We start from the raw sequence: 27,854 nt of genomic DNA, 5'->3' as shown, positions 1-27,854 counted from the left end.
TAAGCAACATTGTTCTTGTGCTTTAAAAATAAATAAAAACAACACAGTGCCACATTAAAACAACATTGTAGATTTGCCTTGTGTTTGTTAATTTGTCTATAAATTGTAAATGAAATATATGTTTTCATGTGTGCAGCAGTGATCGGGACTAGAAGACGTCTACTTCAGTGTAACTAGTATTTGTTTTACTCACACTGCATTTAATTCTCAATAAAAAAAAGTGTTAACAGTTAAAATGTTGCATGTTCTTCATAACACAATCAAGCCTCAGCTGAGATATTATAATGTCTGTTTTTTCTGACTTTGTCCCATTTGACCTTTCTGCAGCTCTTTCTCTATGACACTAGAGGGCAGCAATGACCTAACAGGAGGCAGCAGGACGTTATATAAGCAGTGCTGCTACTGTATAATGAAGTATGCCAATGATAACTCAGCCCTTTTTACAAGTGGATTTGGCTAGTGCACACTGAATTTACATAAAAATGCATCAGACATTGTAGCTTAGAAGCTGTTTCTTCTGATTCTCATGAATTTACCCTTTATTTTTTTTGTTTGAACTAGTTGTTGCATCTTAAGGCAGAGCTAGACACACACACACACACACACACACACACATGCACATTGCACACATTAGGAAAACAACATTTTACTTATTGCCACAGAAAAAAAACACATACATAAACCTAGACACAGGGCCAGACATTAAAAAAACATTCACTCGTTCATACAGGCAAATTTAAAGGGAAATACAACAACAGTGAGTGTGGCACTTGCAAAACAAACGTATGTCTCAGTGACAGGATGCATTGTGAGTGTTTGGGGTATCTAGGTGAGAGGAATATATTAAACCAGCTAAGCATTTTGTTCTGGAAAAGTGCCACTTTTTGGAGGGGTGGGCGGCATGACTAATTGGGTTACCACTCTGCTCTGAAAACCCATCAGGAAAGTAACAGGCTTATGTGTTCAGTATGGCAGCTTGTTATGAGGGGAGTAAAGGAGGAGAGGGGCCTACATGCTTTCTTGACAAGCGGTTCATTACAAAATGAACTCATCACCCCGATCGATGATTTGTCACAAGTCGGAGAGGAAGAATTGCTCTCCCTGATTGCGTTTATGTAAAACCACCCCTTGAAAACGAAACTCTATACTGCAATATGTCCACTCATGAGTCAGTTCAAAATATTTACAGTTTTATGAATAAATAATCATCATAGTGTGTCCTTCAAGTTTCCAACAAGTTCCTCATGTGTGCACAGGTCTCTGATAGTTTGTGATCACATTCAGTGTGAAATCATCCCCCATGATATCAGAGACAGCTGGAGACTGGGGATAAATGTCCGCAGGGGTCTCCAGGGTGGGAGAGGGTGGGGTAGACAGCTCGGAGCGTTTGACCTGCCCTCCGCCCCTGAAGCTCCTCCACTCCTTGATCCACTGCTCCCTCGCCGAAGGGTCCAGCCGGTCCAGATGCCTGGCTTGCACGAGCGGAGAGGGGGCGATAGAGTTCCTAAGCACGTGAAACATGTACCTGGGGGAGAGAGTGTGGTGGTGAGAAAGTAGGCCAGTGAAAAATATGCGGCCCTTTGATGTAAATCAGAGCATTCCCTCTAAATATCAGCACTTTCAGAGGCATCAGCAACCAGGAGGAAGACTGAGCCGTGGTGCAGTCGTTCCTGACCTTCACAATTAACATTATTTAGTTACAAATCAGCCTGGACTGTCTATGCACCAAATTAACTCACAATCTCATAGCAGTTAATGAATCTGTGTGAATGCATACTCCAAAATAATACCTAAATAGTAGAATTATGAGGTTGATTGGGTTTAAACATGATGGCTAAAACAGTGACACCCAACCTTTTGGACTTGTGACCCTGAAAAATGAAAAATGTCTACTTGTGATGCCTCATCATAGGATCACCATAGTGTGGAGTGATTTTGCCTTTTCTGATTGTTTTATTTGAATCCTTTTGATTGTTTTATTTAAAGTATCCAGCATTTCATGAAAAAGGGTAAAATTAGGGCAAACAAAAGATAATACTTTTTTTTTCATATCCCTTTAAAAATCTCTGGACCCCTGGTTGTATAACTGGACTATAATATTCTACTCAAAAAAGCACCAATAAACAGAAATAAGACTGCAAAACTGTTCAACTAACAGCTCTGAAGACTATTTTAATTTTGAGTTACATGTGGTAACCTTGAAAGGGTCATCCAATGATGAACATCTGTCCTTTATCCTTAAATCTTGTAGGTTTTCTTATGAGGAAAAACAGATTTAAAGCAAACTTAATTGAATATCCTCCTGAATGTGAATTAACTACACAAATGTGTAAGCTGCTCTATAATCTATAATCTTGACTTGAAAAATTGTTGAGAACAATATTTCAGAGTAGAGTTACTGATAAGAAAAAGTACTCAAAAAGTACATGAAAGCTACTCTGTTACAATGACAAGAGCTCTTTAAATTACTATCCCCCACTGGGTTTCTGCAGTGACAGACAAATGGAGGATAATACTGACGGTACCTGGGCAGCAGAGCTACAACAGTACTGATGGTGCAGATAAGGTAGAACATGGGGTCTGCCATCTGGCTCTGGAGGATCCAATATGGGTTGGATGGGGGGTTACAGGTAACGCAGATGGCGCTGTAGACCAGCGTCACGATGAAGTACAGCGCCACACTGCCCAGCATGATTACCCAGTGAACCACCGTCTACAAGACAGTCACATAACACAGTTAGATATGTTGAAACAATCCCATCAGTCAACTATATATATATATATATATTTAAAAAAAGGTGAATAATGTGATGCAGTACTTCTAGATGCTTCAAATAATTATGTAGTATATTACTTTTCAAATGGATACTGACTGAAATTATATAATGATAAGAGTTTGATTGACTGGAGGTATATTGCGAGTATATTTAGAGATAGATATTGATCAGTTCAGCACTCACCCAGGCTTTGATCTCTATTGACAGATGCAGCAGGATGGTAAATAAAGAAATTGTGTTCAAAGGAGTTCCAAAGGTAAAAACATCAATGTCTGAATCCTGGTAAGCCTGAGGTGAAAATAAAATACGTTGTCAAATTTTAGCCAGTAAAATACATGGAGAGTCAGAGAATGCACCATGACAGATACAGCATGTGTAATCAAAGATGGAGCATTTAAATGTCTCTCTTACCAAGTACGGAATAAAGAAGCACACGAGACTCTGATAGAAAGCATCGAGCATGGAAACCCAGAAAGTTGAAAACTTGTATTCCTAAACAAACACACACACAAGCATAAACAAGTGTATTTTTTCAAAGACGCAGCTCTATAATATTAATAAAAATACATTTTGATGGTGCTAGGCAAACTGTCACTGACCCCTGCACCCTGTCCGGTCTTGTATAGTTCAGGAATACCCAGCAGCATCTCTGCAGAAACATCTTTGTCCATTATCCCAAACATGATGGGTGGTAGGGAGGTAAAGAAGAGGTTGAAGAAAATCATCAACCAGTAGTCGATCATAGTGGTGGCAGAGAAGCCGCAGAAGAACTGATACCAGAACAGCAGGTTCACATAGGCCTGGAAAACATGTGACATTAAACTGTAGATGATTAGATGAGCGATCGATGCAGGTGGTTGATTAAGATGGCAGAGCGTTCTAATGTCGATACAACACTCACCACGTTCTTATAGAAGAAGTAAATGATCATGTTGGCAAGTCGAGTGTAGCACCAGTGTCCATGAACCAGGAGGAGTTTTTTTAGGTGTTTGAAGCGAGATATGGCAAAATCACTCGCCATGACCGCCTGCAGACAAGGAGGATTCATGAGAAGTTTTGGACTGTAGAAGAGGGCACAATACTTTTGAACCAAAGGGCCTCAGTTCTAACCTGCATCCCCTCCTGACCAGATATCCCAATGCCGATATCGGCTGCTTGGATCATGTTGACATCATTTGCACCATCACCTAAAGCCACAGAGTGAATGTTAGTTTATGTACAGATACAGAGCCTTGAAAATATATAAACATCCACTGACTGACAACATGCATTTATCAGGGAATTTACTGTGAGTTTTATGCAGTACACTCTCACTTTTTAATGTTTTTTCCTACATTTTCAAACATATTCTGCATATAATAAACACTACACTACACTATTTATAAGCACTAATAAACACTACCCTAACATCCTCAAATTTCAATCCAAAAGTCCTTCTAAAAGTACAGGGACCTGGTCTGGATATCTTTACAATTTTAAAAAGTCTTAAATACAGTAAATACACTATCAAAGTGGCACTCCTGGGTTTCAGGGTGTGTGAGGATCTCCATGCTCTCCTTTTCTTACTTTCAACTATACATTTCTCAGGTCTTGGAGGTTCAAAGACTCAACAGGATATGAAATGAACAAGATAAGATCAAGAACCTGAAAACCTAAAATAAACTATGCAACATAAAGGAAATAAATCTTTCAAGGCCTTTTGGCTTCCCTCTGACTGTTTTGGAGAATTACACTCGTTTTTAACACCTTGTATTACACCATGGTAATCAATTAGTTGGTTTTTAGTTGAAACTTGGCCTTAAGTATACTGACACGATAAAGTAAAGAAGACAAAAATGACTTGAAAATCTTAATGTTGTCGTAATCAAGCTCAAACAACTTCTTTATACAACTTCTTTCCTTTGGAGAGATTAAAAATCCCACAGAGATGTATTTTAAATAGGTACATAGCTAAACAAAGTGTGCAAAGACACTCAATTCTTGGAGTTTCTTACCAACAGCTAGTGTCATGACCTTGAGTTTCTCCCTGATGACCTTCACCACTCTGCTCTTCTGTAAGGGTGTGACTCGACAGCAGAGAACAGAGCGGCAGTGTTTCGCCAGGTCCACGAAGCGGTCCTGCAGGTCTGACGATAGAACCATGGTCAGGGTGTATCCATCGATCACCAGAGAGATGTCTGGGGTCATATCCACATTACGAGGTTCGTTTGCGTACCTCCTCACCTCCTCCAGAGTGCAGTCCAGGATGGAGGTGCATGTGAGCTGGAAAACAACATGTGCTTATTTAGTTTGAAGTAATTTGGCTGTACAGGCTGCACAAAAGACCATCAGTGGTGAAAAAACAAACACAAAGAGGATGACAAGACTATTCCTCTATTCCTCTGTACAAGAACAAATTACAGCATGTGCTGGTGAAAGAAACATTACTCTGTTGTTGAGTGATGTTCGTGATGCCTGGCTACAAGCAATTACAAGGCCCAGATCCCATCAGACTCATCATTGTTGTCTGTAAATAACTCAAGCTTCTTAGCCAAAGGAAAAACCAACATGATTTTAAAAATGGGTCACATCCAGTTTTTATTTTATCTATCAATCGCTGGCAAAATTTCATTAGGTGCGGTGGGGTGATGAGTGTGGGAGTGCATCCCTCAGGTGGTCATTGTGTTACAGTTTTAAAAATAGTTCATAACCAATATGCCTCCACTCTGGATCATGAGAGAAGGGGCATTTCCTCTGAGGGTTGATTATTAGACTGTTAATTAGATATGAAAGCATTAGTTATTGTATTGGGGGTAGCTCACTCCATTCATCATCAATGACTAGTCCCGTCTGAAAGGAGTGTGGCAGTGCCTTTGTTCCAGAGAGCTCCCCGTGTATGCGTTAGAGCTGCAAAGAGCTGACAGGTAATTTCGGTCTATTTGAGGCCAAGGATGATTAGACATGGTCAGGTTGTTATGAAGGGCTCATTCCTGTGCTACTAGGTCTTTAATGACCTCTGAGAAGCAGGGTCCACACCTGACACCTTATCTTTCTCAGATGGAAATGTGAGGGTTTGACCTTTAGTTAAAATGTAAAAATGGTCAAAAAGGTTTGGCCGTTTAAATTGGAGAGAGAAAATCTCACAGGTAAAACCTCCTGAACCCACTGCTTGGAAAACATGACTTAACTGAATGACCAACCAAAAAAGTTGTCAATGCTGCCATCTGAAACAAGCTGTATGTGATCAAATATAAGTTACATCTTGTCTTAATCTGTTTAAAAAGGCCAGCATTCAGTGTTAAGAATTTACAGTGTTTGTAAAATATTTTAAGCAGTAAATCATTTAAAATTTCATAGGATCATGAATCATCAGCTGTAACGCATCCCATTTTATATCTCTCTATGCAGATGATATTTTACTTTATTCTTTAAAAAAAACACCCAGTCAATATTCCCTCTTTTACGAGTATTGGACAGGTTTGGTAAGATCTCAAAATACAAGATTAACTGTTTTTGGTCAGCACTACTGCCCTTGAAGGAAATCTGATGTTACACTCATAATAATTAATAGTTGATTAACATTTAAGCAAAAACGTCCAAACATTTGATGCTTCCCCAATGTGAGAATTTGCTTCTTTTTCTTTGCAGTTTTCTTACATTATAGAAAACTGAATACATTTGGGTTTTGGATTGTTGGTCCAGCAAAAAAAGCTATTTGAAGTCATCATTTAGATCTCTGGGATATTATGATGTTCATTTTTCAAAATATTCATATGTTTCACAGACCAAACCACTAATTGATTAAATTTGAGAAAATAATTAAAATAATCTTTCATTTCAGCACTATATAACAGAATTCAGTTTAATTTCTTGTTTGATTTACTGAAACTAATTCTAATTGTAGTCTAAGAAATGCATCAGAGATGCACCACCATTTATCATTTCACATTGAGCAGTAAAGGAAAGCAACTCTGAATCAACAAGGCAAGCATTAGTGAGGCAGACAGCGGCCTCCTCACCTTGTTTTTGCAGCTCATGTTAATCACCAGGTCTTCCTCTTCCAGTAGCCTGCAGGCATAGCCAATGTTGACAGCTGTCTCCGGCTTGTCACCAGTCAGCACCCACACCTGGATCCCTGCCTCCCGCAGTGCCATGATGGTGTCTGGGACGCTCTCCTGCAGACGGTCCTCGACGCCCGTCGCCCCTGCAGGAGAACACATATCCAGAGTCAAACATGATTTACAGACAGTTTAGCACAAATATGTGTGTTTATTACGTGTTTATTTGTGAATAGGCCGGCATGTTTTTACCTAGCAGGGTGAGGTTTGTTTCTAGCTGCACAGCAGTGTCCATGATGAGCTGCTCTCTGTTGTCTATAGCAGCTAGAGCTCTCTGTCTGTTTGCTGACCAGCTTTCATAAGCTTTGTCACTCACAACCTGCAGCACACACAACCATAAGATGTAAGAGAGCTGTTATTTCAACAGAAAAAAAGATGCTGAAAAAAAACTATATATGTGAATATACACCTTTTTTGTAAAGCAAAGTGTACGCAGCCCATCTTTAGCATAGTAGTCAAGGTGATGCTGAGTATCTGCTACCATATTCTTCTGATTCCCACTAAGATGTTCTGAAAATAACATGACAGAAATATTTCTATAGTTTTCTTTTGAAATTTGAAGTCACAGTATTGATTGACAAAATGTAAACAATATAGTAAATATGAGTACATTTAGTTTCACCTACACATACCTGCGTATGGTGTACCCAGTAGCTCCATGATAGCGTAGTCTGCACCTTTAGTGTACAACACGTACTCTTTGGTGATTGGGTGTCGCACCAAGACGGACATTCTCTTCCTGTTGGAGTCAAAGGTCAAGGTGTCCAGCACCTCAAACACCAGGTTCTGCCCAGACGGGAGCCTCACCGTCACGCTGTCATGGGTGCGGCCCAGCAGAGTGAAGCCATATGCCTTGGCTGCATACACCAAAGCTGCCTCGTCTGGACTCTCTGCCTCATAGCACAGCTTATCTGAGGTCGCAGCAGGCTTGTCGCACTGGGGTGGAACATGGAGCGAACACGTTTGGGCCCCGTCGGTGTTGAGGTCTCCAGCCCTCTCCATTTTTACAGGGGGGTTAAAGTGGTCCTCCTCTATAACTGAGTCCTCTGATAAGGTATGGGTCCTCTTGGGCATTCGCTGCCAGGAGGTGAGGATGTGGCGAAGAGAGCCAGCCTTCCTCACCAGGCTGGACAAAGTGTCCAGTGGATTATTTGTCTGACAGTAGCGTGGAAACCCACTCGCCTGAAAAATTAAATAAAGAAAACAGAGAATGTATGTGTCATATACATGTGGCATTTTTGTATTGACATTTTGCAAAAACACACAGATGGTGATAGCACACAAAACCTCTTAAAAAACAACCTTGTCATCCATTTCCACTCTATTTCCTTTGGTGTTTTTACCTTTAATTACAAACTCAAGGGAAAACCCACTGCTTTCTCCCATCTGTCAGACCTCAGAACAGCACAGTCAGGAGTAGTGAGTAAAATTAATAAAGGTAACCCCGATTGCCCCTGCAAATCCCCCCTTACTATGTGGCTAATTTAGTGAAGACTCAGAACCTTTGCAACTGGGACTTTAAAGAAAAATGAAGAGCAATTAAGTACTGACCACTGAAGATAGAGGAGAAACTTTAAGCTAGCAATTTAAGAAGACCTTCAAAATTTAACTAAATCTGAGAGGTTGATAGGAAGAATGAAATCTTTAAATTTGTGTCTGCTGCTGATTAAATCATACATTTCCCTGAATTATTGCAACCAGAGAGCTAGACAGCAGGTTTTAAGAGTTATATAAATCATAATATAATCAATAAGACAATTAATTCTCTTGCAGTTGTTAAGTGTAAGTTTGCATACTGGGAGTTTCAAGAGAACAAATCCTCCGCCCATCTTCTCCCTTCTCACTGCACCCTCCATCTCTACTTCCCATCCACAGTCACAGTAAACGGAGCACTCACCCTCTGTCTCTGAGCTGTTGCCATGGAAACCACCACCGTGTTGCAAATGGCGAGAGCCAGAAAAAAGTCCAGGTATGGATCCATCTTCCGGCTGCTGCTGCTGCTGCTGCTCTCTGCCCTGCTAATCTGCTGAAGCAGCTTCCTGTCTGGAATCACCTCAGTTTCCTGTCGGAGTAAAGTTAATCAGTTTGTTAATTAAAAGCTGCTGTTCCTTGCTTTCACTGATTTGATGTGACAGGATTGGAATAAGTCTTTTTTTTTTTTAGCTTTTAACCTTTTCATCCAGTTTTGTTTTCCCACATACAAATATAAAATCTCCAAGGAATATTTATAGGAAAGAGGAGAGGGGGATGGAAAAAAGGGAGAGAATGAAGGCAGTTTCCATTTATACAAACATGCTGTTCTGTTATAGACGCAGCATGAAGAACCAAAGATGGGCTGAGCGCCTCATTGGAATAAACACAAGACTTTTTCTGTCTCAGCCTGCTTCATTTGGCCTCTGCGTTTTGCCCTGTGGACAAAAATAGACACAGAGCTACTGTATATTAAGACGATGATGACTAATCTATAGTGCACGTTTACAGTTTATGTGACATCAGTGGTCTCTACCAAAAGGTGCCCAGCATGACCATATGTCCCGTCACAGACACAGGGGAAACTTTGAGCCAAAATTGATGTGCTCATCACTGACATCTAGCAGCTTGGCCATCTGCAGTGGGGACTGGGAACAGGAGGCCTTTTGACACAAGGATGGGTGAGATTTGGGTAAACAAATGTCAGTTTGAGGTCCGCTAAGTACGTATTCGCACATCAAGTATGTTTAACAAGGAGCATTGTTTTATGACAATGGTCAAAGGTTAAAAGTTACATCTTGAAATCCTAGAAATGCACCTGTATGAGTCTGTGCATATACATATAGATGCCATTATCTGAACAAATTTGAAGGAAAGAATGAGAATCAATACTGGCTGACGTACAGCCTGAAGTCAGTTTTGTCCACTCATACAATATTGATCTGAACTTAGCATTATCATTGAATCCTGACCCTTTTCCAATGCATGCTGGGATAAGCTCCAGCACCCTGTGACCTTGGGCAGGATAAGCAGTTTAGAGAATGGATGGAGGGATGAAATTTATATTTCCATACTGGTAAATGCAGTCTTATTGGCTAACACATTAGATCTTTTGGCAGTGTACACTGGTAAGACATCATATAAACCCGATAAGGAAATTGTAAATCATTTTAGTTTTACATGGAGCAGCGCCGAGTGCTAAGACAAGACGTCTCAACAGCCATCACATTAATGTTTAATGAGTTGGACTGCAGTTCAAAAGCTGGAGGCCAGTTCACTTTGTATCTGCGATTCATCATGTTTGAATTTGAGCCATTTATTTGAATGATGATTATGACTGCAAGGACACTTATTAATCAAGAAGAATAAATCTAATTTGTCGGCCTTGAGTGAACTACCTGTTTTCACCTCCTGCATGAGCAATCGAGGGAAATACTGATTCCCTATTGTTGCTTCCTGTGACCCTGTTCCTGCCTGACAATATCAAACCAGCAAATCCACAACCCCACCATCTCCAGGACCTGGAGTATCTGCTTCCTGACTGAGACATCATCTTACCAGTGGACTGCTGAAGGCCACATTGCTCTGGGCATTTCCTGCGCCCTTGCTCTTGCGTCGGCTGCCATGGTGATGCTGTGTGTTCTCAGGGTTAGTGTCCTCAGTATCCAGGGACCATCCCTTCTGTAGGGGTCGGGGCCGCTGGTTGAAGATGACCTCCTCCTCTGAATCTGGTTCATCAATGACAGTGAGGCGGATGGCTGCAAAAAAACAAAAAAACATGTTGATTCACATATAGTATACAGTATGTCAGGTCAAATCAAGTTCAGTTGTATGACCCTGTATCCCATTTAAAGTGGCAAAGACCCACATTAGACAGGAAAAAGGGACACCCCTGTCCAAGTGCATAAGGAACGACTCAAAAACAACACAGATTAAATAAATAAACCTTGTTAAGAATGTAAGAGGGGACTCAACTCCAGGATAAACAGATCCGTGATATGGAAAATGAAAAATGGAAATGTCTCTGATCAAGACAGAACACAATAATCAAGCAAAAATGATAAAATATGTTAAGAGTCTCATATGTACTCACTTTGTATCTTTTCTCCACTCCTTATAAATTTAGCATATATTCTGTCAGAATGGTATTTGAGAAAAATGCATGTGTACATCCACATGCAAGACAAGAGTCCCAATTGCACTTCAACATAATATCATGCAGAATCCAGGAAATCCAAACCAACCAAACATGTTACACAACTTAATCAAACCATTGTGTTTCTTAAAGCACGTGAGCAGCCCTGTGATGCTGAAACACAACAGAAAATGAAGAAGTTTGTTGGAAAGATTTTTTTTAAATGAAGAGGAAACAAAGATGACTAGTCTTAGATCATCAAGGAAAGCTCAATTAAATCAGCCTCAGCTGTATTTAGGTTCATCTGTGCTTTGGGCTAATGCTAACATTAGCTTTAACATTAAATGAATATTTCAAAATTTGGGGGCAATTATACACATATTTGCTTTCCTGTTAGATGAGATAGAGTGAAGATCAATACCTCAATGTCTTTGCATTAACTAGCCTATGTAGCTAGCGCCAGGAGTTATGCTTAACTTAACAGTGTTGTTCACTTGTAAGCTTTAAAGGTGTTTGTTGGTTGTTGTTTTTTTCACTATTGACAGAGCCAGGCTAAATGTTTCCCTCTGCTTCAAGTTTTTATGCTAAGCTAAGCTAATCAGCACCTGGCTCCAGCTACAGACATGAGAGTGATATTGATCCTTTCATCTAACTCTTGGCAAGAAAGTGAGTAAGCACATTTCCCAAAATGTTGAATGATTCAGCGGAATGATTAGTGGAAGTGGCGCAAGATGAAACGTCAGGGCAATTTTATTTAGGGACTTTTCATTCTAAGTCAGGATTTTTTGGGGATTTCGGGGATTTGGCTACTAGGACTATGAATTTTTGTACCAATTTCATGGCCATTCATTGATGTTGGTTTATTAACTGTCCAGATATTTCACTCTGGATCAAAATGTTGGACTCATTTCAAGGACATAAATACTAAGATCAGTGCTACATGCTACAGCTGCACATTTTAGGAAGTTCTGAGACTGCTGCACAACTCAACATGCATACTGCAGCATATCACAGATGGACTTTAATGTCTAATGTACCGTTCTCTTTGTGTGGGTACTCTGTGCCCATGATGGAGCACCGGCGAAATACCATCTTGTTCTCAGTGAGGGTGCCGGTCTTGTCTGAGAAGATGTATTCAATCTGGCCCAGATCCTCGGTGATGTTCAGGGCCTTACACTGCATACGGCTGTCTGTCTCCTCATCGTACAGATCGATGTCATTGGTGATGAAGTAGATCTGGCCAATCTTCACCAACTCAATTGACACATAGAGGGAGATAGGAATCAGAATCTGCAGAGGAGGGGAGAGGAGAGAAAAGCTTAGTTTTATGACTTTAAAATGAGCAAAAACACACTTCCAGCCATCACAAATAGACACAGACAGACTCCTTCACCTGCAGCAGGATGATCATGGTGAAGAACATGTAGAAGCTAGACAGACTGGGACTATCCAGGTGACCGTTGCTGTTGGGGACCAGGTAAGGGGGCACACTAGGCAGCGCCTGCAGCCATAAGAAGTGACCTGCATGTGTGAGGACAGGGGGATTAATCACACCGACTGTCGCACAGGGAGGGAGGCTATTTTTGGCAACCACACCTTCCCCTGTCTCCTCCCTCTTCTCCTCGTATGTGTTTAGGCTTGTGGCCAAAGTGACTGATCGGGGGCTATTGGAAATTAAACGTCCCCTCATGAGTGTAAAAGCATTAATCATGAACTGGTCTGTGTAGCGATTTTATGGTTAAGTTATGTAATTCACCACTGACCTACTGCGCCGACGAGACACATACTGAGGAGGAGAATGACACAGAAGATGACGTCTATGTTCAGCTTCCGCTCTAGTTTGCTGCGCTTGTATCTCGGCCCGTTATTGTTGAGCATGGTCTTGGTTTCATGGCCTAAAAGGTGAGATCAGAAAGTGTTGATTCAGTTACCAACAACAGACACTCCACAGCCAGTAAACTCCAAAGGAAACTGAATTTTATATCTTAAAAATGCCCTCATTCAAGGTCAATTGATACAAAAACCAGGCAGTAGCTACCATAGAGGACAGAGAGGTCACGTCATCAATAATGTTTCTGGAAGTCTATAATGACATAAAGATGACTTCACACTCTGCAATTATACAAATCTCACACATTTTGGATTTTTTAGACTGATTCAGATATTTTCAGCCACATCTAGTGCCATCATCTGGTCAAATTTGGTTGGTTTATGAGCCTCATCTGTACTTTGTGTTGAGTGCTAATCAGTAAATGTTAGCATGCTAACAAACGGTGGTTAACATGGTAAACAATATACCTGTTAAACATCATCATGTTAGCATTGTCATTGTCATACACAGTATATATGCATATGTTAGTATGCTATGGTTAGCATGTAGCTCAAAGTTTAGTAGAGCACAGAGCAGCTAGTGTGGCTGTAGAAATTTAGTCTTGTTTAGATTAAACTAATTTTTTTTAAAAAAGGTGAAATTGTGTGATTTTTATAATATACTCTTTTAATTTTTTTTACAGTTTGTTTGGTTGCACGGGGGAAATCTGGACTCATGACCTCTCAGATCCTGGCTACGGTCCTGCATAGACAAAAATACCAAAGGCTCAAGGTCAAAGCAGTGAAACAGCTGAGAAAATGGAGAATATACCTGCATACACCACAAAGCCGACAGCATGATCTGTGTTTCTGACTGTGCAGCCTCGCAGCAGCAGACTCTCAATTCCAGCGCCCACCTTGTCCTTATCAGGTTTCTCTCTGCGGCAGGAAAAAGTGAGAAACCTCCTTTGTACTGTCAGACCTTGTTAGATATTCATTACTGCTTATGTATTCCCCATTAGCAATTTTCCTGCTTTACAGCCATAGCTGGACAGCATGGGTACACCAGCTAAGCGCTGTGGTGCCCGAGGAAATCGATTATAGTCTATTACAGCCCCAATAATGCCTCCAGTGGCATCAGAAAGTGCAGCGAGTGGGCTGGAATTAGTTTTGCTCGGCTGCTCTGAAAGGCTCAAAGAGACAGTTTGGGGGAATCCATGTGATCTGTGTATTTGATACTCACACATAACACTTGAAGTGATTCAGGTTGTTGTTGGGCCTTTCACACACCACAATACTGTTGAAGCTTTCAGGTTCAAATTCAGGATCCTGGGAAATGAGAACGGGTGTAAAGCCACTATAGTAGGAATTGAAACTTATGTAGCTTTACCTGTACTTCCAGAGTGACATAATGATTATTACTGGCAGGAAACACGGTCCAGAAATGTATATATAATGTATGTAATCCAACAGGTTTTTTGTTACCAGCCTTTCATCTTTTGACATTGACATAATGTTCTGCAGTTACCGTAAATAGTAAGTAATGTCAGGACACGTTGTAGTTATTCTCACGCAGTTTGTTAAATGTCAGTAAAGGTGAGGCAGTACAGAAGAGATGGGGATACAAGATTGTGATGAAAGTAGAAAGACGGGAAGGACGCTAAATACACATATTTCTCAGAGACTCACTGAGGTGCAGAAGCCAGACACCACCCTCCTCTGTTTCAGGTTGGTCTCTCCATCCAGGTTGGCTGTCTCTATGTGACACACACCGTTCGGGTCTGATGTGTGCAGGAGCAGGAGGTCCACAGAGACAATCTCATTGCAAAACACTTTCACAAAATCTCCCACCCGTACATCCTTCCAGCACCGCTCCACAAACTGCTTGTCTTTCCTGAAATCAAAGATGTGAGATACCAACAGAGGATTTTCTAAAGAGACACACAGGTCTCTGTAGGTGACTTTTATATTGATTTTTGTCACATATATTAACTGCACCTGTGGCATTGTGGCAGAATTTCTTTATGTTTATGCAATCAAATGAAATATTGACTCACTCGTTATGGATACAAAATCACAGCACCTGCTTAAGTTAAGGAATAAACAATACAACCACCAAATGAAAAATCGATGCTGTTGTTTTTGGAGAGCAGCCCAGATGTGTTTTGTGTGTTTTAGAACAGGGAAACTTTCCAAAAAGGTTCAAGGCAAACAGCGATTTAGAGGAAGACACAGAGCCACACACTTTACTGTGTAAATCTGTACGTTGAGTGCTAACTAATCACCAGTGACAGAGAGCAGTAGGTATGCTGCCCTGCATGTACGACCTGACTGGGTGGCTTCCACACAACACCACACCTCACCTGAAACAAGCCCAGAGGGGGAGATGATGTATTTTTAGTATGTTGTGTTTAGATAACTCCGGGTTGCATAAATATTCTGTCATGTCAAGGAAGCTTCATTTTACGTCAGGCAGCCTAATTATTAGTTTCCAGTCATGGGAAGGTCCATTTCTCAGAAGTGTGCCATGTTCTCACATCCCATGGAGTCTATTACATCCCAGACATGCAGTGGTGGAAAGAAAATCTTTAAATATTTTACGCTGCTTTCTGCTTCTACTCCACCACATTTATTTCACAGCTATAGTTGCCAGTTACTTCTCAGATAAAGACTTTAAATGTAAAACATATGATCACTATATAAAATATAAGGCATTGTTATAGATGAAACTAACCAGCAGTATTTAAAGTTGTTAAAATGACAGCATTAAAAAGTAATAAAAGTAATAATATAAATGATAAATGCAACACTTTTGCATAATACTTCTGTACTTTAACTTAAAGGATAGATTCACAAATTTTCAAGTTTGCTCTAAAACAACAGCCAGGTGCCCAAATGAACATTCAAATAGATTTTTCTCGCTGTAATAATTCCTCCTGTTCATACTGACCATTAGAAGATCCTTTCATAATGTAAGTGATGGGGGACAAAATCCACGGTCCTCCATCTGTGAAAAAGTGTATTTAAAACTTTATTTGAAGCTAATATGAAGCTTCAGCCATCCAAATTAGTCAAATCAAGTCAATGTCTTAAAGTCTTTTTAGTTTAAGTCTTTTTAGTGCCAAAGTCCCTCTTTTGGATACGATCCTTCGAGACACAAAGAGGGAATTTTATACTAAAAAGACTGTAAATGTGTCAGATATCCACTTTATTTGACTAACTCAGACTGCTGAAGTCTCATATTAACTTCAGATAAACTTTTAAATACATTTTCACTCAAAACAAGGACTGTGGATTTTGTCCCCCATCAATCAACATTGAAAAAGCATTATGAAGATATCTTCTAATGGCCAGTATGAACAGGAGGAACAATCATATGGGCAGCTGACTGTTGTTTTAAGACAAACTTGAAAAACTGTCTGACTTTTACTTGTAATGGAATATTTGTTTATCTGTGTTATTGATCATTTAACTGAAGGAAGTTATCTCAAAACTTCTTCTACCACTGCAGACATTAGCGTAACCACTAAACTGTTTTAAATACCTCACACGCAGTCTTTCTGATGCCAAACTACATGGCTGTCTAATCATCCAACCAATCAAATCATTTTTTCTAATTTCTAAATATAACGCATTTCTGATCTTTAAGAAATAAATTTCAATTGCTTTTGTGACTTTAGCTCTTCTCCAAACAAGCTTCCTAATGTGTCTTTGTGATAATGCCTCAGAATGTGGAGATTTTGTGGAAAAAAAACCCCTACTCTTTACAGATAAAGTGACACTTTATAGATAACGTGTCATTTGATATTAGCTGTGATAAGAGTCACATTCATACAATGTGTAAATCAACTCTTATAGATCATTAAACAGCAGGCAAGAACAAGTTTAATGCGCTGCACTGAGCAGACAATAAAACAAGACGTTTAACAATGTAATGACACAAGCTGGCACTCAATCAAAAGGATTACCTGCCAGCCTGTGTTTGGTACGTTTGAGCGCAGGTGGATTGACAGGAGTTTAAGATATAGAGACGAGATAAACGGGATGACCCTGAAGATAAGGTATGTCACACTCAAACACACATACTTCACACCTTTCTGGAAACAACATGCAGGTGAAGGGTGACGGCAAATAAAGACATGCATCCAAGAAGGTGATGAATAAAAGCTGAACCCTCATCAGACTGCATTCCATGTGGGCCTTAGTGTGCACTGTGTGGCAGATGTAAGAGCCCTCTTTCATGATGTGTGTTGAGACTTCACCTACATATGGAGAGAGATGCAGTGTGTGGAATCCTGAAATGTATTCTTGGGCTTCTTCTGGAAACATTTGTAAACTTCAAAAGAAATCCCAGCCGGTCGATTGCACCGACTTGAACCTGTTCTTATCTTTACAAGCCCAAAATGAAGCTTTAGCATCTCCACCATGAGAGACTCACGAGAGCTCAACTCAACTGCTGCTTATCTGATTGCGTGAGGCAGTGACGACTAGTGTCCGCCAACGGGCCCAGAGGGACTAGCGTGTTCTCCGAAGTGTCTGAAATGCAGCGTCTGGAGTCTGCACCTCGGGCCACCTGGACACACACATCAACACACACACACACACACACACACACACACACACACACACACACACACACACACACACACACACACACGATGCACGCTGAGGCTGCACTTCCCAGCATCCCTGCTGACTCTTCTTGGGAAATATGAAAGCAGGCAGCTTCTGGTTAATGATAAAACCCTTACAGAGGGTGAATCTGTGAGGATTCATCATTGGGGGGGTGTCTTGTGAAACCCTCCAGTCTCACATCATATCCAGAGGAAATCCACATCCCCTCTTCCTCCTCCTCCTCCTCCTCCCACTGTACTCCAAAATCACAGCAATGAAAGAGTTGAAAATGACAGGGTTTATCCTCCTTTGTGAATTATTCATTTTTCACCAGTAATTCAAAAATAGATAACCGCTAACCTTTACTGTCTTTGCTGACGCAACACCCAGATGAGGATTTCATCAAATGTGCACAATGCGATGGTGAGAGATATTGTTGTGAGGCTCTTCAAAAGAGGAATAATCTCCCACACATTTTCTATTTCTAAGTCAAAAATTCCCACGGGGTGCTGAAACGCAGAGGAGGTAAAACACACACACACTGTAGCACACAATCACATAAATCTACACACTCACACAGACATCAACACGCTGGATGATGAGAAACACAAACACAGATGTGGAGTGTTTCCTCTCGCCACATCATGTGTGAAAACAGCACAACACTCTGTTTCTATATTCAGGACGTGATTGTCTTTGACTGTTACCTGCTGTAGATGAAGCACGGCGTGTTGTTGAGCTTCCTGTCCGACTGGTACCTCCTGAAATCCTCCCAGGCGTCCTTCAGGGCGGTCAGACACAGGATGACACAGATGGGGATCAGAGCTACCTCGGGCTCGAAGGCGCTCACCACAGGGACAAAGTTCAGAATAGCCAGGCCCACAAAGTAGATGTTCGCCAGACGGTGAAACTGCTCAAAGAGGTTCATAGGGATGAAGAAGAGGAGGGTGTATTTGGTGGTCTTGATGGCATTGCTGTGGAAGTGGCGGTTGGGTTGCTTCCCTTTCTCCAGGCCTTCATAAGGCAGGTTTGACACCAAGTAGCGGAGGTCCCTCTCCCGCGCCCTCTGACCTCTCAGAGCATCCCTGACCAGAGCCAGAGGGCTCCTCCACGTCATGGCTGCTTCGTTTGTCTCCTTTTTTTCCTCTTCCCAACCTCTCAAAACTCACTGATCCTGTGATTTAACAAAACTCTCCTCACACCCATTCCCTCCTTCAGTCTGTATGTGTGTGTGTGATCTATAGAGCCAGGTAAAAGCAAGTGACAGCACACCTTTCCCTCCTCTAAGTCCGCCCCTCGCATTGACAGGTGTGTTTGCATTCCTGCTTGTGGAGTCAGTAAGTCACAGAGAGGCGACTAATTACAGTAGAAAATTCAGTTGTAAGTGCTCCATTGACTCAGTTGATTTTAATTTTGCTGTCAATAATCTCATTTCAGCAGAATCACTGAGCCATTAGCATGTTTTCAGCTCTCTGACATAGTCCTTCACACTGCATCATAATGAGTCAACCTGTCATTAATAGTTTACACACTGATGTTATTCTTGTAAATTAAACACTGAAAAAGTAAAATTCAATAAAACACTAATACAGCAGACAAAACCACCAAATGAGCTGACAATCTAATACTTGCAGAGCAGAAAATTGGTGCAGTGGGTCATAAGGAGATTTGAACTGACAACACAACACCGAGCAGAGTGCGACTACTGCTCGGGGCAAACATATATGAGGAGTCTGCACTGTGTGAATGAACACAGCAGAAGGGACTTACACACTTCATACAGCTTCAGATGGACAACACATATCATTTAAAGATACTGAGATCATCTGTCTGAGATAATCATTATGGTACTTTATTGATACCTGCAAGAAAATTCAGAGAGGTCAGAGGTCAGCTACAGAAGACTGAATTGTGGGCTGGGAATTAGTTTTACATGTTGAATGATAAAAGTTGGATCATGTCCATCAAACAGGATGAATGTATTTAAATGTGTTTACGTGTGTGTGTGTGTGTGTGTATACGTATGACGGACTACAACAAAGCAGCTTCTTGCACAGATGGCAAACATGTAGGATTCCTTCCACTTCCTCATGTTGACATATGTTGTCTTTTCCAGAGCAGGCTGCCGAACCTGTTTAAACAGGACAGATTTGCACGGTGTCAGTCCTTTATTGTGCTCAGATTTAAATATATGGTCCTGCTGCTGAAACTACATGCACCCGGTTATGATATGATGCAAAACATTTGGGGATATTATTGGAAAATTGCTTTAAAATAAAGCTGAATGGACCTTTATTGTCTTTTTTTTCTTCTTTTTTTTTTTTTTTTAAGGATGTCATGCTCAACCTTGCAGGTGATTTATTATCAGTCAGATGTAAATGATTTCCTGTTTCCTGTCCTTGAACAGTTGACGCAGGTGGGTTTGTCTCTCTCCTGGGCAGCGCAGCCTGTTTTTCCATCACATACGTGTAGCAGGGGAGCGGCATGACGCGTGTGTCCCAGACTCACCCTCTCACCCCGTCCCAGTCAGTTCTGGCCGGGTTTGGCTCTGCTGGCACGCCGACTGCACAGTGGCGCAGCTGTGAGTCCACACTTTGCACGTACACACAGAGAGAAAACACACTCAAACAACAAAACACACACACACATGATTCTACAGAGCAGAGGGCTGTGCATCCCTAATTACTCCAGTGACATGGAAACACTACAAAGTAGAAAGCATCTGCCTTTTCCCCCCCTCTCTTACATGTCAACACTAATGCCCTTTTTGAAAAGAGGAAAAGAGAGAGAGAGAGGGCCAATTTAGCACAAACCATCTGTCTACTGTAGTGAGATAATACATCTGTTATTCTGAGTATTGTAGAGCTGATTTTTACCGATGCATGGAGGAACCTGGAACAAGGTTACATGTCAAGTTACATCAGTTTTTACACCACTTTACCTTTTTAGGTAGTTTTGCTCTGCCTTTTTTTTTTTACTCCCAGAAGCATCACACACTAACACACACACACACACAGGCTACGTGCAGTCCTGTTCGGAGCGTGGTTGGGTCTCTTCTGTTACCGCAAAAACAAACTCCAGCTATAAAACGCTCCAACATGAGCAGTTTCTCTGTGTTACATGTTAATCTGCCCTCCATTTTCATAGAGAATGAATAAATAAGTAAGGTCCACTTTATTTAAAGGTTTCTGTGTGTCTGAAGCTGGACCGAGCCATTTAACAAACTCAAAACTGCTATTTCTTTATTTCTAACCCATTATGTTCTTCAGAGATTTCCTTGGTTAAAACATTCGTTGGTGTCTCATTGTGTTCTTCTGGTCCTTTAAGTTCAATATCAAACATTAGCTGCACATTAGTCAGTGTTAGAACAAAATCCCTTTTAAAATATTAAATATTCAGTGTTTTGCAACATTAAATATTCAATAGCATCCATTTAAGGGCTGTAACAGCGGTCAGGTCAGCAAGCAAGTGCAGCGCAGAGTGCTGAGTGAGGGTAAGATGCAGGGAGAGGTCGAGGCATGGATGGATGGATGGATCACTCTCTTTCTTGCCCTTTATTTTCTTTCTTTTCCTGTCTTTTTTTTTTTTTTTTGTAGCTGGCGCTCTGGCCTCTGGAGCCAGCGGGCCAGAGTTGAGTCCACAGAGTGCCTCCATATCTATGGCTCTCTGCGTTAATGTCCCCTGAGGCCGGGGTTGGCCCTCAGCCCTGCTCAGACCCCAGCCGAGCCCATCTCAGCCCAGACCACTGCAGCCCTCGCTCCAACTCCTCTGCCTCTCCATCCATTATGCAGCCAATAGTCCCCAGCTGCAGCCCCTGACATCTCTCTATTCACCCCTACATTTGCTTCTCTCGCTCGTCTACTCGCTCCCTGTGTCGGGTTGAGTTGTTCACTCACTCATTCAGACACTCAATCAGCCATGAGGCCGACAGTCAGCACAATCATGAGCAGCCTCACATTCACAGGACACATAAAACTGCCACCCGCTTACTCTGTTATTGAAGTGATAGACTGAATTGAGTTTTAATTGAATTTAGATACATCTTCATAATTGCTGACAATCATTACACAAGATATTTACAGTCATTATGAAATATTACAATTGGAATTTACAGAAACTTTGTACAAAATATGCCTGACTTCAATGCCTGGATAGTGGGGTCCTTGTTAAGTCGTTTCTGGAGAACAAAACATTGACCCAAAAGTCACTGGTGTCTGGAAGTGCTTTAGTTTCAGCAAGTAGATGCTTTAAGAGTCCATTAAAAAGAAAGAAAAGAGAGAAAAGTCCCAAAAGTACAGAGTCAGCAAAGTTGTGAATTGTGTTTTTCTTTTTCCTCAGTTAAATTGCTCTTTTTCTTTTTTGACTGAATGGAACATTTGATCTGTAATTCAACTGCAAAAACAACAACAGAGACCCATTTAAATAGAATAAATCCATAATATTTACACATAATGTGAGTATTGATTTATAAAAATGAATCATCTCTTTTTCTTTAAACATGATTTATGTTTATCTACAGTTTTCAAAACAGAAACCTAATCACAATGGAACGCATCATACTTCTATCATTCAATTCTACTGATAATGATGATTGTGGATTGCCATATTTATGCAGCAACTCTGGTTGCGATGAAAGGGCTTAAACTCAGCTCATCTATCAGCAAAGTTCTTACACCAGCTTAAGTCATGTTAAAGCCATTCTCCGCCTCTGAAGCTCCTCACACGATGGCAGAAAGTACAGAGGAGTCAAATGTTCTCTTTAAAAAAGAAAAAAAAAAACACATGGTGAAATGGACTTGATTCTGTCAGCACAGCGAAAGCAAAACATAAACTCGGCCAAAGCGTCAGTGTCCAACAGTCCCGCTCTTTCACCGGATAATATGGGACCTTCAACAAACGAGGAAGCCTTCTCTGTCCAGCGTCAGCACCGTTAAAGCCCCACAGGGACGTCCAGAGAAAAGAGCGACCCCTGCTGTCCACCTGTTGTCATCCAGCGAAGCTCACACCAGCCGCCCGGGTGTGTCATGCTAAGCCAAAGCTGCGAAATGGTAACTGCTCTCGCTAAACAGAATAACCTCAACTAGTAAAACTAAAATGCTTTGCGCTCCATCGTCGTCATGACTGAGATGCAAATGAAATCAAACATAAGCATGCTTTTAAAGGATGTTTTTGATATACAGTAATTATAGGAAAATAGACTATCAAGGATGACTCCTTTAAAATCATTTATAAAGCTTTCCTGGATGCAGACAGCTCGGCTACGAAGTAAATAGATACTAAACAAAACAAATCCTTAAAGTATATGCAAACACAAGCATAAATATTTGATCCACAGAGAGTAAGCTACGAATGACAAATATTAGTGATATATTGAAATTCTGGAACAGGCACCATTTCTGTCTTTTTAAAACTCGCTCTTCTTTTTAGAGTGTTTGTCAGTCGTTTTAAGGTGTTTCCCAAATCCTAAAAGAGTCACTGCTGACTGAAGTGTTGGGTGCTGCTGCAGTCCATCCAAAAGTCTTTGCATTCTCCTCACATTTTTCTAAAATGAACCAGCTAAAAAAGTTGGTGCACTGTTTATCTCTCATTCTCTCTCTCTCTCTCTCTCTCTCACATCACCTCTCATCTCTCTTTCCTGAACTCTCTCATCCCCCTAACTCCCCTTCCCCTCCCCTCCCTCCCCCCCTCTCTTCTTTGCATGCCCGCCACAAGATGGCCACCGGACACCGCCAGGCTTAATGGACGTAGTACAGCCAGTAGACCACGTTGAAGAAGGAGAAGACGGTAGGGAAGATCATCCTGGACCACTTGTCGATAGAGTTCACGTCGGACAGGTCTGGGATGTTCACCTTGAGCTGGGAGGCCCGTCTCCGTAGGCGCGACTTCTTCTGGGCATGGCGCTCCAAAGCGCTGTGGCCATAGTTCTGGCGGGCCATGGCTGCCCTGCGGTACTGCAGTGTCGAGCTATCGTAGGCCAGCATGGTGTTGCGGGGGTCTCCGGGTGCTCCCAGGCCCCGGGACAGATCCCCGGCACCCCCCATCTCATTCTTCATCTCCAGGGTGCTGAACAGGATGTTGTCGTCAGGAGTCATCTGTGTGAGGGTGCAAAAAACAGGTGGACCCATGAGAAGTGACGGCCAAAGGGAAGTTTTTAGCTTCAAAGTATGTTTAGCAAAATCATTACTGAAAACAAGTGCATCTAAAATGATCAGTAGGTAATTAACTGTGTGAAAAATACTGATGAGGTGCTAGAATGGGTAATGCAAATGAGTCAAAATTGTGTTACTTACAGTGAAATTTTAAGCACTTTAAAAGCACTACTTAAATTATTGATCATCTGTCAATCAATATCTGAGTGATAATACAACCACAAGACTATGAAATAACATTCCTGGAAGAGCACAACGCACTCCACAAACTAATTCTCATGGAGAAATCTTCATTGTCATCTCAGAATTTCAACCAGAGTTTGGTTAAAATTCTGTCGATTCACAAGACAAACTGAATAAATAAAGAGAAAGCAAAGGAAAAAAATGTGACAGAAGAAGGTTGAGAGAAATAGTAAGGACTTTGCAAAGATGGAGGAGAGGCTAAAAGGTTCGGGGGGCAGGTCAGGAAAGACGTTGTGGGAAGTGAATTCGGATCAACATTTCTTCATCCATAGCCTGACTTCTGAGGAAAAAATGTCCCTATAATCCAATCCTGTCCTGTTGTAAATGGAGCTTTTGTTGATTTTGTGTAAGTCACTTTGAAGCGGAGCCACTTAATTGGCACTATTCATCAAACTGCAAATGATCTCTTTCTCTTATCTGACGATCCATTTTTTTTTTTTTAAATTGCTTCACTTAGTCTTAAGAGATTTATCAATTGCCTTTGAGGTTGTACAGTATTTGTATCTAAACCATATTATCTTAAGAGAAGCCACTGATGTTTTCTTCTCTTTTGCCATATTTCTCATTTCCCATCAATTTAGATTAGTTAATGCCTGCAGAAATCAAACTGCTAAGCCATGTTTGTCAGGAAAATGCATGAAGAGCAAACCAAGAGAGGGAAAAAACACAATGGTGGGAGTGATGATCAAAGTTGCCTTAAAAAATCTATAGAAATCAAAGAAATGCACAAAAACTACAGCATTTTCCTCTGATCTGGATTGATTCAGATTGATGACATTGTTAGTTTTGACTTTCAAAACCTCCAGTACCTTATTTCTTTGCTCGCCTAGTCCTAATGCGGCATCGTCCACAAAGATGGGATCCCACATCGAGTCATATGCGTCAATTTCCCTCTGTTTCATTCTGGCATACAGAGCATCATCTCTCTGAACTACATTTCCCACCAGCCACTGCAAGCATACAAAATCAGCACTGTTACTTCGGGGAAATCGTAGCTTGCCACACTCAGAAGGAAAGGGTGTTTTATTTTTTATGTTGCTGTTGTTCCTGCTAACTTTAGCAGCTGAATAAAGTTTAAAGGGAAGGCTTTGGCACCACAGCCAGTGATTTCTCCAAGGCGCCTTGCCCTTTGAGAGACACAGAAATATGGAGATAAAGTATAAGCCAGTCATTGCTTCTGCATTCACTGTTTCAGATCCTAGTCTGAGTAATCATTCATTCAGCTGTTGTTGATACACAAGGCTAAACTAGTGAGAAACGGAGAGCTAGAGCTAAGAGTAAAGAGTGCTGGTAAAGGACATCAAGCATTGATCACAGCATCACATTGACCTTGAGAGGAGAAAAAAGTCATTTGCTCCCACAGATACAAACACACACATTAACTAACAGAACAAATACTTTCAGAGGAAGTTCACCCGCACGTGTACCTTGTTGGGGTCGGGTCTCAGCTTCTCGTTATTGGCCGTGGCTGCTTTCTCAGCCGCCTTCTTCTGTCGCTGAGGGCCCTGGCCGAAGAAGATGTAGTTGACGAAGGCGTACTCCAGCAGGGCCAGGAAGACAAACACAAAGCAGCCCATCAGGTACATGTCAATAGCCTTCACGTAGGGGATCTTAGGGAGGGTCTCTCGCAAGTGGGTGTTGATGGTGGTCATGGTCAGCACCGTAGTGATCCCTGGAGATCAGCGGAGTCACACGTTTAGAGAGAAAGTGAAGTCTTTAAACGCTGTAAGACATCTGTACATTTAAATAATAAGCTTGACTAAAGGTTATATGAGATCCCAAGATGGCAATGTTGGTTGTTTGGTCCACAACTTTGGTCCAAACTTAAATATCTCACCAACTATTATATGGATCAATTGTCATAAAAATTTGGAAAGACGTTCATGATCCCCAGAGGATGAATCCTACTGACTCTGCTGATTCCCTGATTTTTCCTCTACTGCCACCATGAGGTTGACATTTGTGGTTTTGAGTGAAATGTCTCACAACTATTGGATGGACTGTTGTGAAATTTGTTACTGATATTTATGTCCTCCTCAGTTTGGACTGTAGCAACTTTGACTGACCCCCTGAGTTCTAGCGCTATCATCAGGTAAATTTTTTATTTTTGCAATACTGAAATACCTGCAAAACTAATGACACTCGCGTCAGCCTCAGCTGCTCTTGGTGTTTGCTGCTAATTAGCACATGTTAGCATGCTAAGATGGTGAAAACAATCAATATCATACCAAGTTACACCAGCATGTTAACATTGTCATTGTGAGTATGATAGTGCGCTGATGTTAGCATTAAGCTAAGAACAACCAATGGATGTATTAAGAGAGGTAGATATGGCGCCGTCACTCAGCCTTGCTGCCAATTTTTCCTAGTGGCCACTTACAAAACCATGAAGTCTTATATTTGTAAAATTTTCCCAAAAGCTTAGACAAGCGAACAATGTCAACATAATATAAGTCTAAATGGGCCAAGCGGGAACATGCAGCTGGGGCCAGCGGGAAAAACACTACTGCACATATTCAGTGGGCAGCACAACACCAAAGCAAACCCAGAAGCTAGAAAACTTTTTGGGCTTATGCCCCAGGTGAGCAGTTTTCATTCAAGTCATTCATTTATGTCCGGTCTCTAGTTCCTATAGTACATCCATGGTACAACCTCACACAGCTGCTTGCACGGCTATATACTCTTGGTCTTGTTTCATTGATATTCACCCGACATCAAAATAACCAGGATCAGGTGCTCATCTTTAAAGGATGAGTACGTCCTTGTGGGCATGAGCATTCGAGTTTATCGAGTACATTATATGGTATTTATTTATAGCAAGCAGACGGGCCTGACATAATGTGAACCCATATAGATAAAAAGATCCCTCGAAACCTCCAGAGACTGAAACTGTGTATGTGTGTGTTTCATATGAGTAAGGTTTATATCCAATTATTTATCCAAATGGACAAGGAACAAACTGTAAGCTATATAAAAAGCACAGCGTTGCCACTGTAAACATCTGCTATTAGTCACAGCACGATTCACCTGTTTTTTTGACATACACGCATTGTGTTTGATACATTAGTCATCTGCATGCACAATCTGCATTTGGTCAGATTCACACGTATTATAAATAACCCATCAGCCAGCAGTGTCACTGTAGCATGGAGTCTCGTCTCTCATTGGCTGCACTCACTCGCTGCATGTTTGCAGGACACTGAGAGCAGGCAGATCTTTAAATCATGTTACCCTCCGAATGGCAACCGTCTGGGGCTCCAACCCACATGCGTCCCACTTCAAAAAACAAATGGTGTGTGACAAGAACGACACACATAAAGCTCACAGCCATTCCCTCTGCTGCTCTGACCTGTCATAACCAAGTTTGACACTAAAGGGAGCTTTGTGGCATCTCAGTTTAGTATCAGTGTTACTTCGACATTGGTGTAAAAACATTACCTTAAGAGGTGCCATTTAAGCAAATGTAGCCACCTTTCGTTCACTGTAATAGGCTGTAATTTAGCCGTGATCTGACTCTGATAAGCTGGGATCTCCGGCCAATGAGAGGCTCTGATAGACAGACAGGCAGAGAGGAAGACAGCACGCTTCAAGGTCGAGCTGCAGCGCTTCTCTCACTGCATGAGTCATGCATATAGTCATCTCTGAACAACAGACATTTAGCCAGGCAGCCTATCACAAGCTGCTATCACTCACATGCTTAGAGCTAATGAGAAAAAAAGTAAATGTTGGGAAAACTGAGTCAAAACAAAGATCAAGCTCAGGACAGACAACATATAGCTATAGAGGCGTCCTAATGTAAAAGGCTCGATGTTTGCTTAATGGCTATTTTATGGTCTGTTGTCATTTAGCTTTGGGTTATTTCCCGGGGTCATTGTTCAGCAGTGGCGAGGCGATCCTACCCAGGGCCACTCTGGCAGCAGAGGCGTCATAGTTGATCCAGAAGGAGACCCAGGAGAGGATGGTAATCAGGATGGAAGGCATGTACGTCTGCAGGATGAAGTAACCAATGTTCCTCTTCAGCTTGAAGCTGAGGGACAGGCGGGGGTAGGAACCTGAAGGA

At 41.4% G+C, this 27,854-nt stretch overlaps 2 protein-coding genes across 3 annotated transcripts in view; both read right to left on the bottom strand.

Moving 5' to 3' along the window:
• Positions 1–661: 661 nt before the first annotated feature.
• On the bottom strand, positions 662–13,857 carry atp10b (ATPase phospholipid transporting 10B). Its single transcript, XM_042418896.1, has 18 exons — positions 13,621–13,857; positions 12,743–12,874; positions 12,373–12,500; positions 12,017–12,269; positions 10,403–10,602; positions 8,772–8,936; positions 7,507–8,056; positions 7,284–7,384; positions 7,067–7,193; positions 6,776–6,960; positions 4,772–5,039; positions 3,888–3,964; positions 3,679–3,804; positions 3,377–3,577; positions 3,189–3,269; positions 2,961–3,065; positions 2,526–2,713; positions 662–1,525 (listed from the first exon to the last, which is right to left on the bottom strand). The coding sequence occupies exons 2-18, from the start codon at positions 12,855–12,857 to the stop codon at positions 1,243–1,245; spliced, it is 3,153 nt and encodes a 1,050-aa protein (XP_042274830.1). The 5' UTR covers positions 12,858–12,874; positions 13,621–13,857; the 3' UTR covers positions 662–1,242.
• A 9,238-nt stretch (positions 13,858–23,095) lies between these two features.
• The window catches only part of gabrb2a (gamma-aminobutyric acid type A receptor subunit beta2a), a 29,446-nt gene continuing 24,687 nt past the window's right edge, over positions 23,096–27,854 (bottom strand). The window contains exons 7-10 of one of the 2 annotated variants that reach the window (XM_042419278.1): positions 27,694–27,846; positions 25,222–25,466; positions 24,604–24,744; positions 23,096–23,494 (exon numbers count right to left, since the gene is read on the bottom strand). In XM_042419278.1, the coding sequence (XP_042275212.1) occupies positions 23,138–23,494; positions 24,604–24,744; positions 25,222–25,466; positions 27,694–27,846 (896 nt within the window). In that variant the 3' untranslated portion in view covers positions 23,096–23,137. The remainder of the gene's footprint in view (positions 23,495–24,603; positions 24,745–25,221; positions 25,467–27,693; positions 27,847–27,854) is intronic. The other variant, XM_042419279.1, reaches the window with a different exon arrangement.

Source organism: Thunnus maccoyii, chromosome 8, assembly GCF_910596095.1.
Source record: "Thunnus maccoyii chromosome 8, fThuMac1.1, whole genome shotgun sequence".
In the NCBI taxonomy this organism is placed as follows: Eukaryota; Metazoa; Chordata; class Actinopteri; order Scombriformes; family Scombridae; genus Thunnus; species Thunnus maccoyii.
This window is presented reverse-complemented; position numbering and strand designations above follow the sequence as displayed.

Bases quoted from the DNA above. Each gene is read 5' to 3' on its own strand.
- atp10b (XM_042418896.1), bottom strand. From the start codon at position 12,857: ATGCTCAACAATAACGGGCCGAGATACAAGCGCAGCAAACTAGAGCGG. The intron at 3,965-4,771 runs GTAAGAAACTCC...CTGTGGCTTTAG, and splicing joins GGTCATGACACTAGCTGTTG to GTGATGGTGCAAATGATGTC. The intron at 3,578-3,678 runs GTGAGTGTTGTA...CATGTTTTCCAG, and splicing joins ACTTCTTCTATAAGAACGTG to GCCTATGTGAACCTGCTGTT.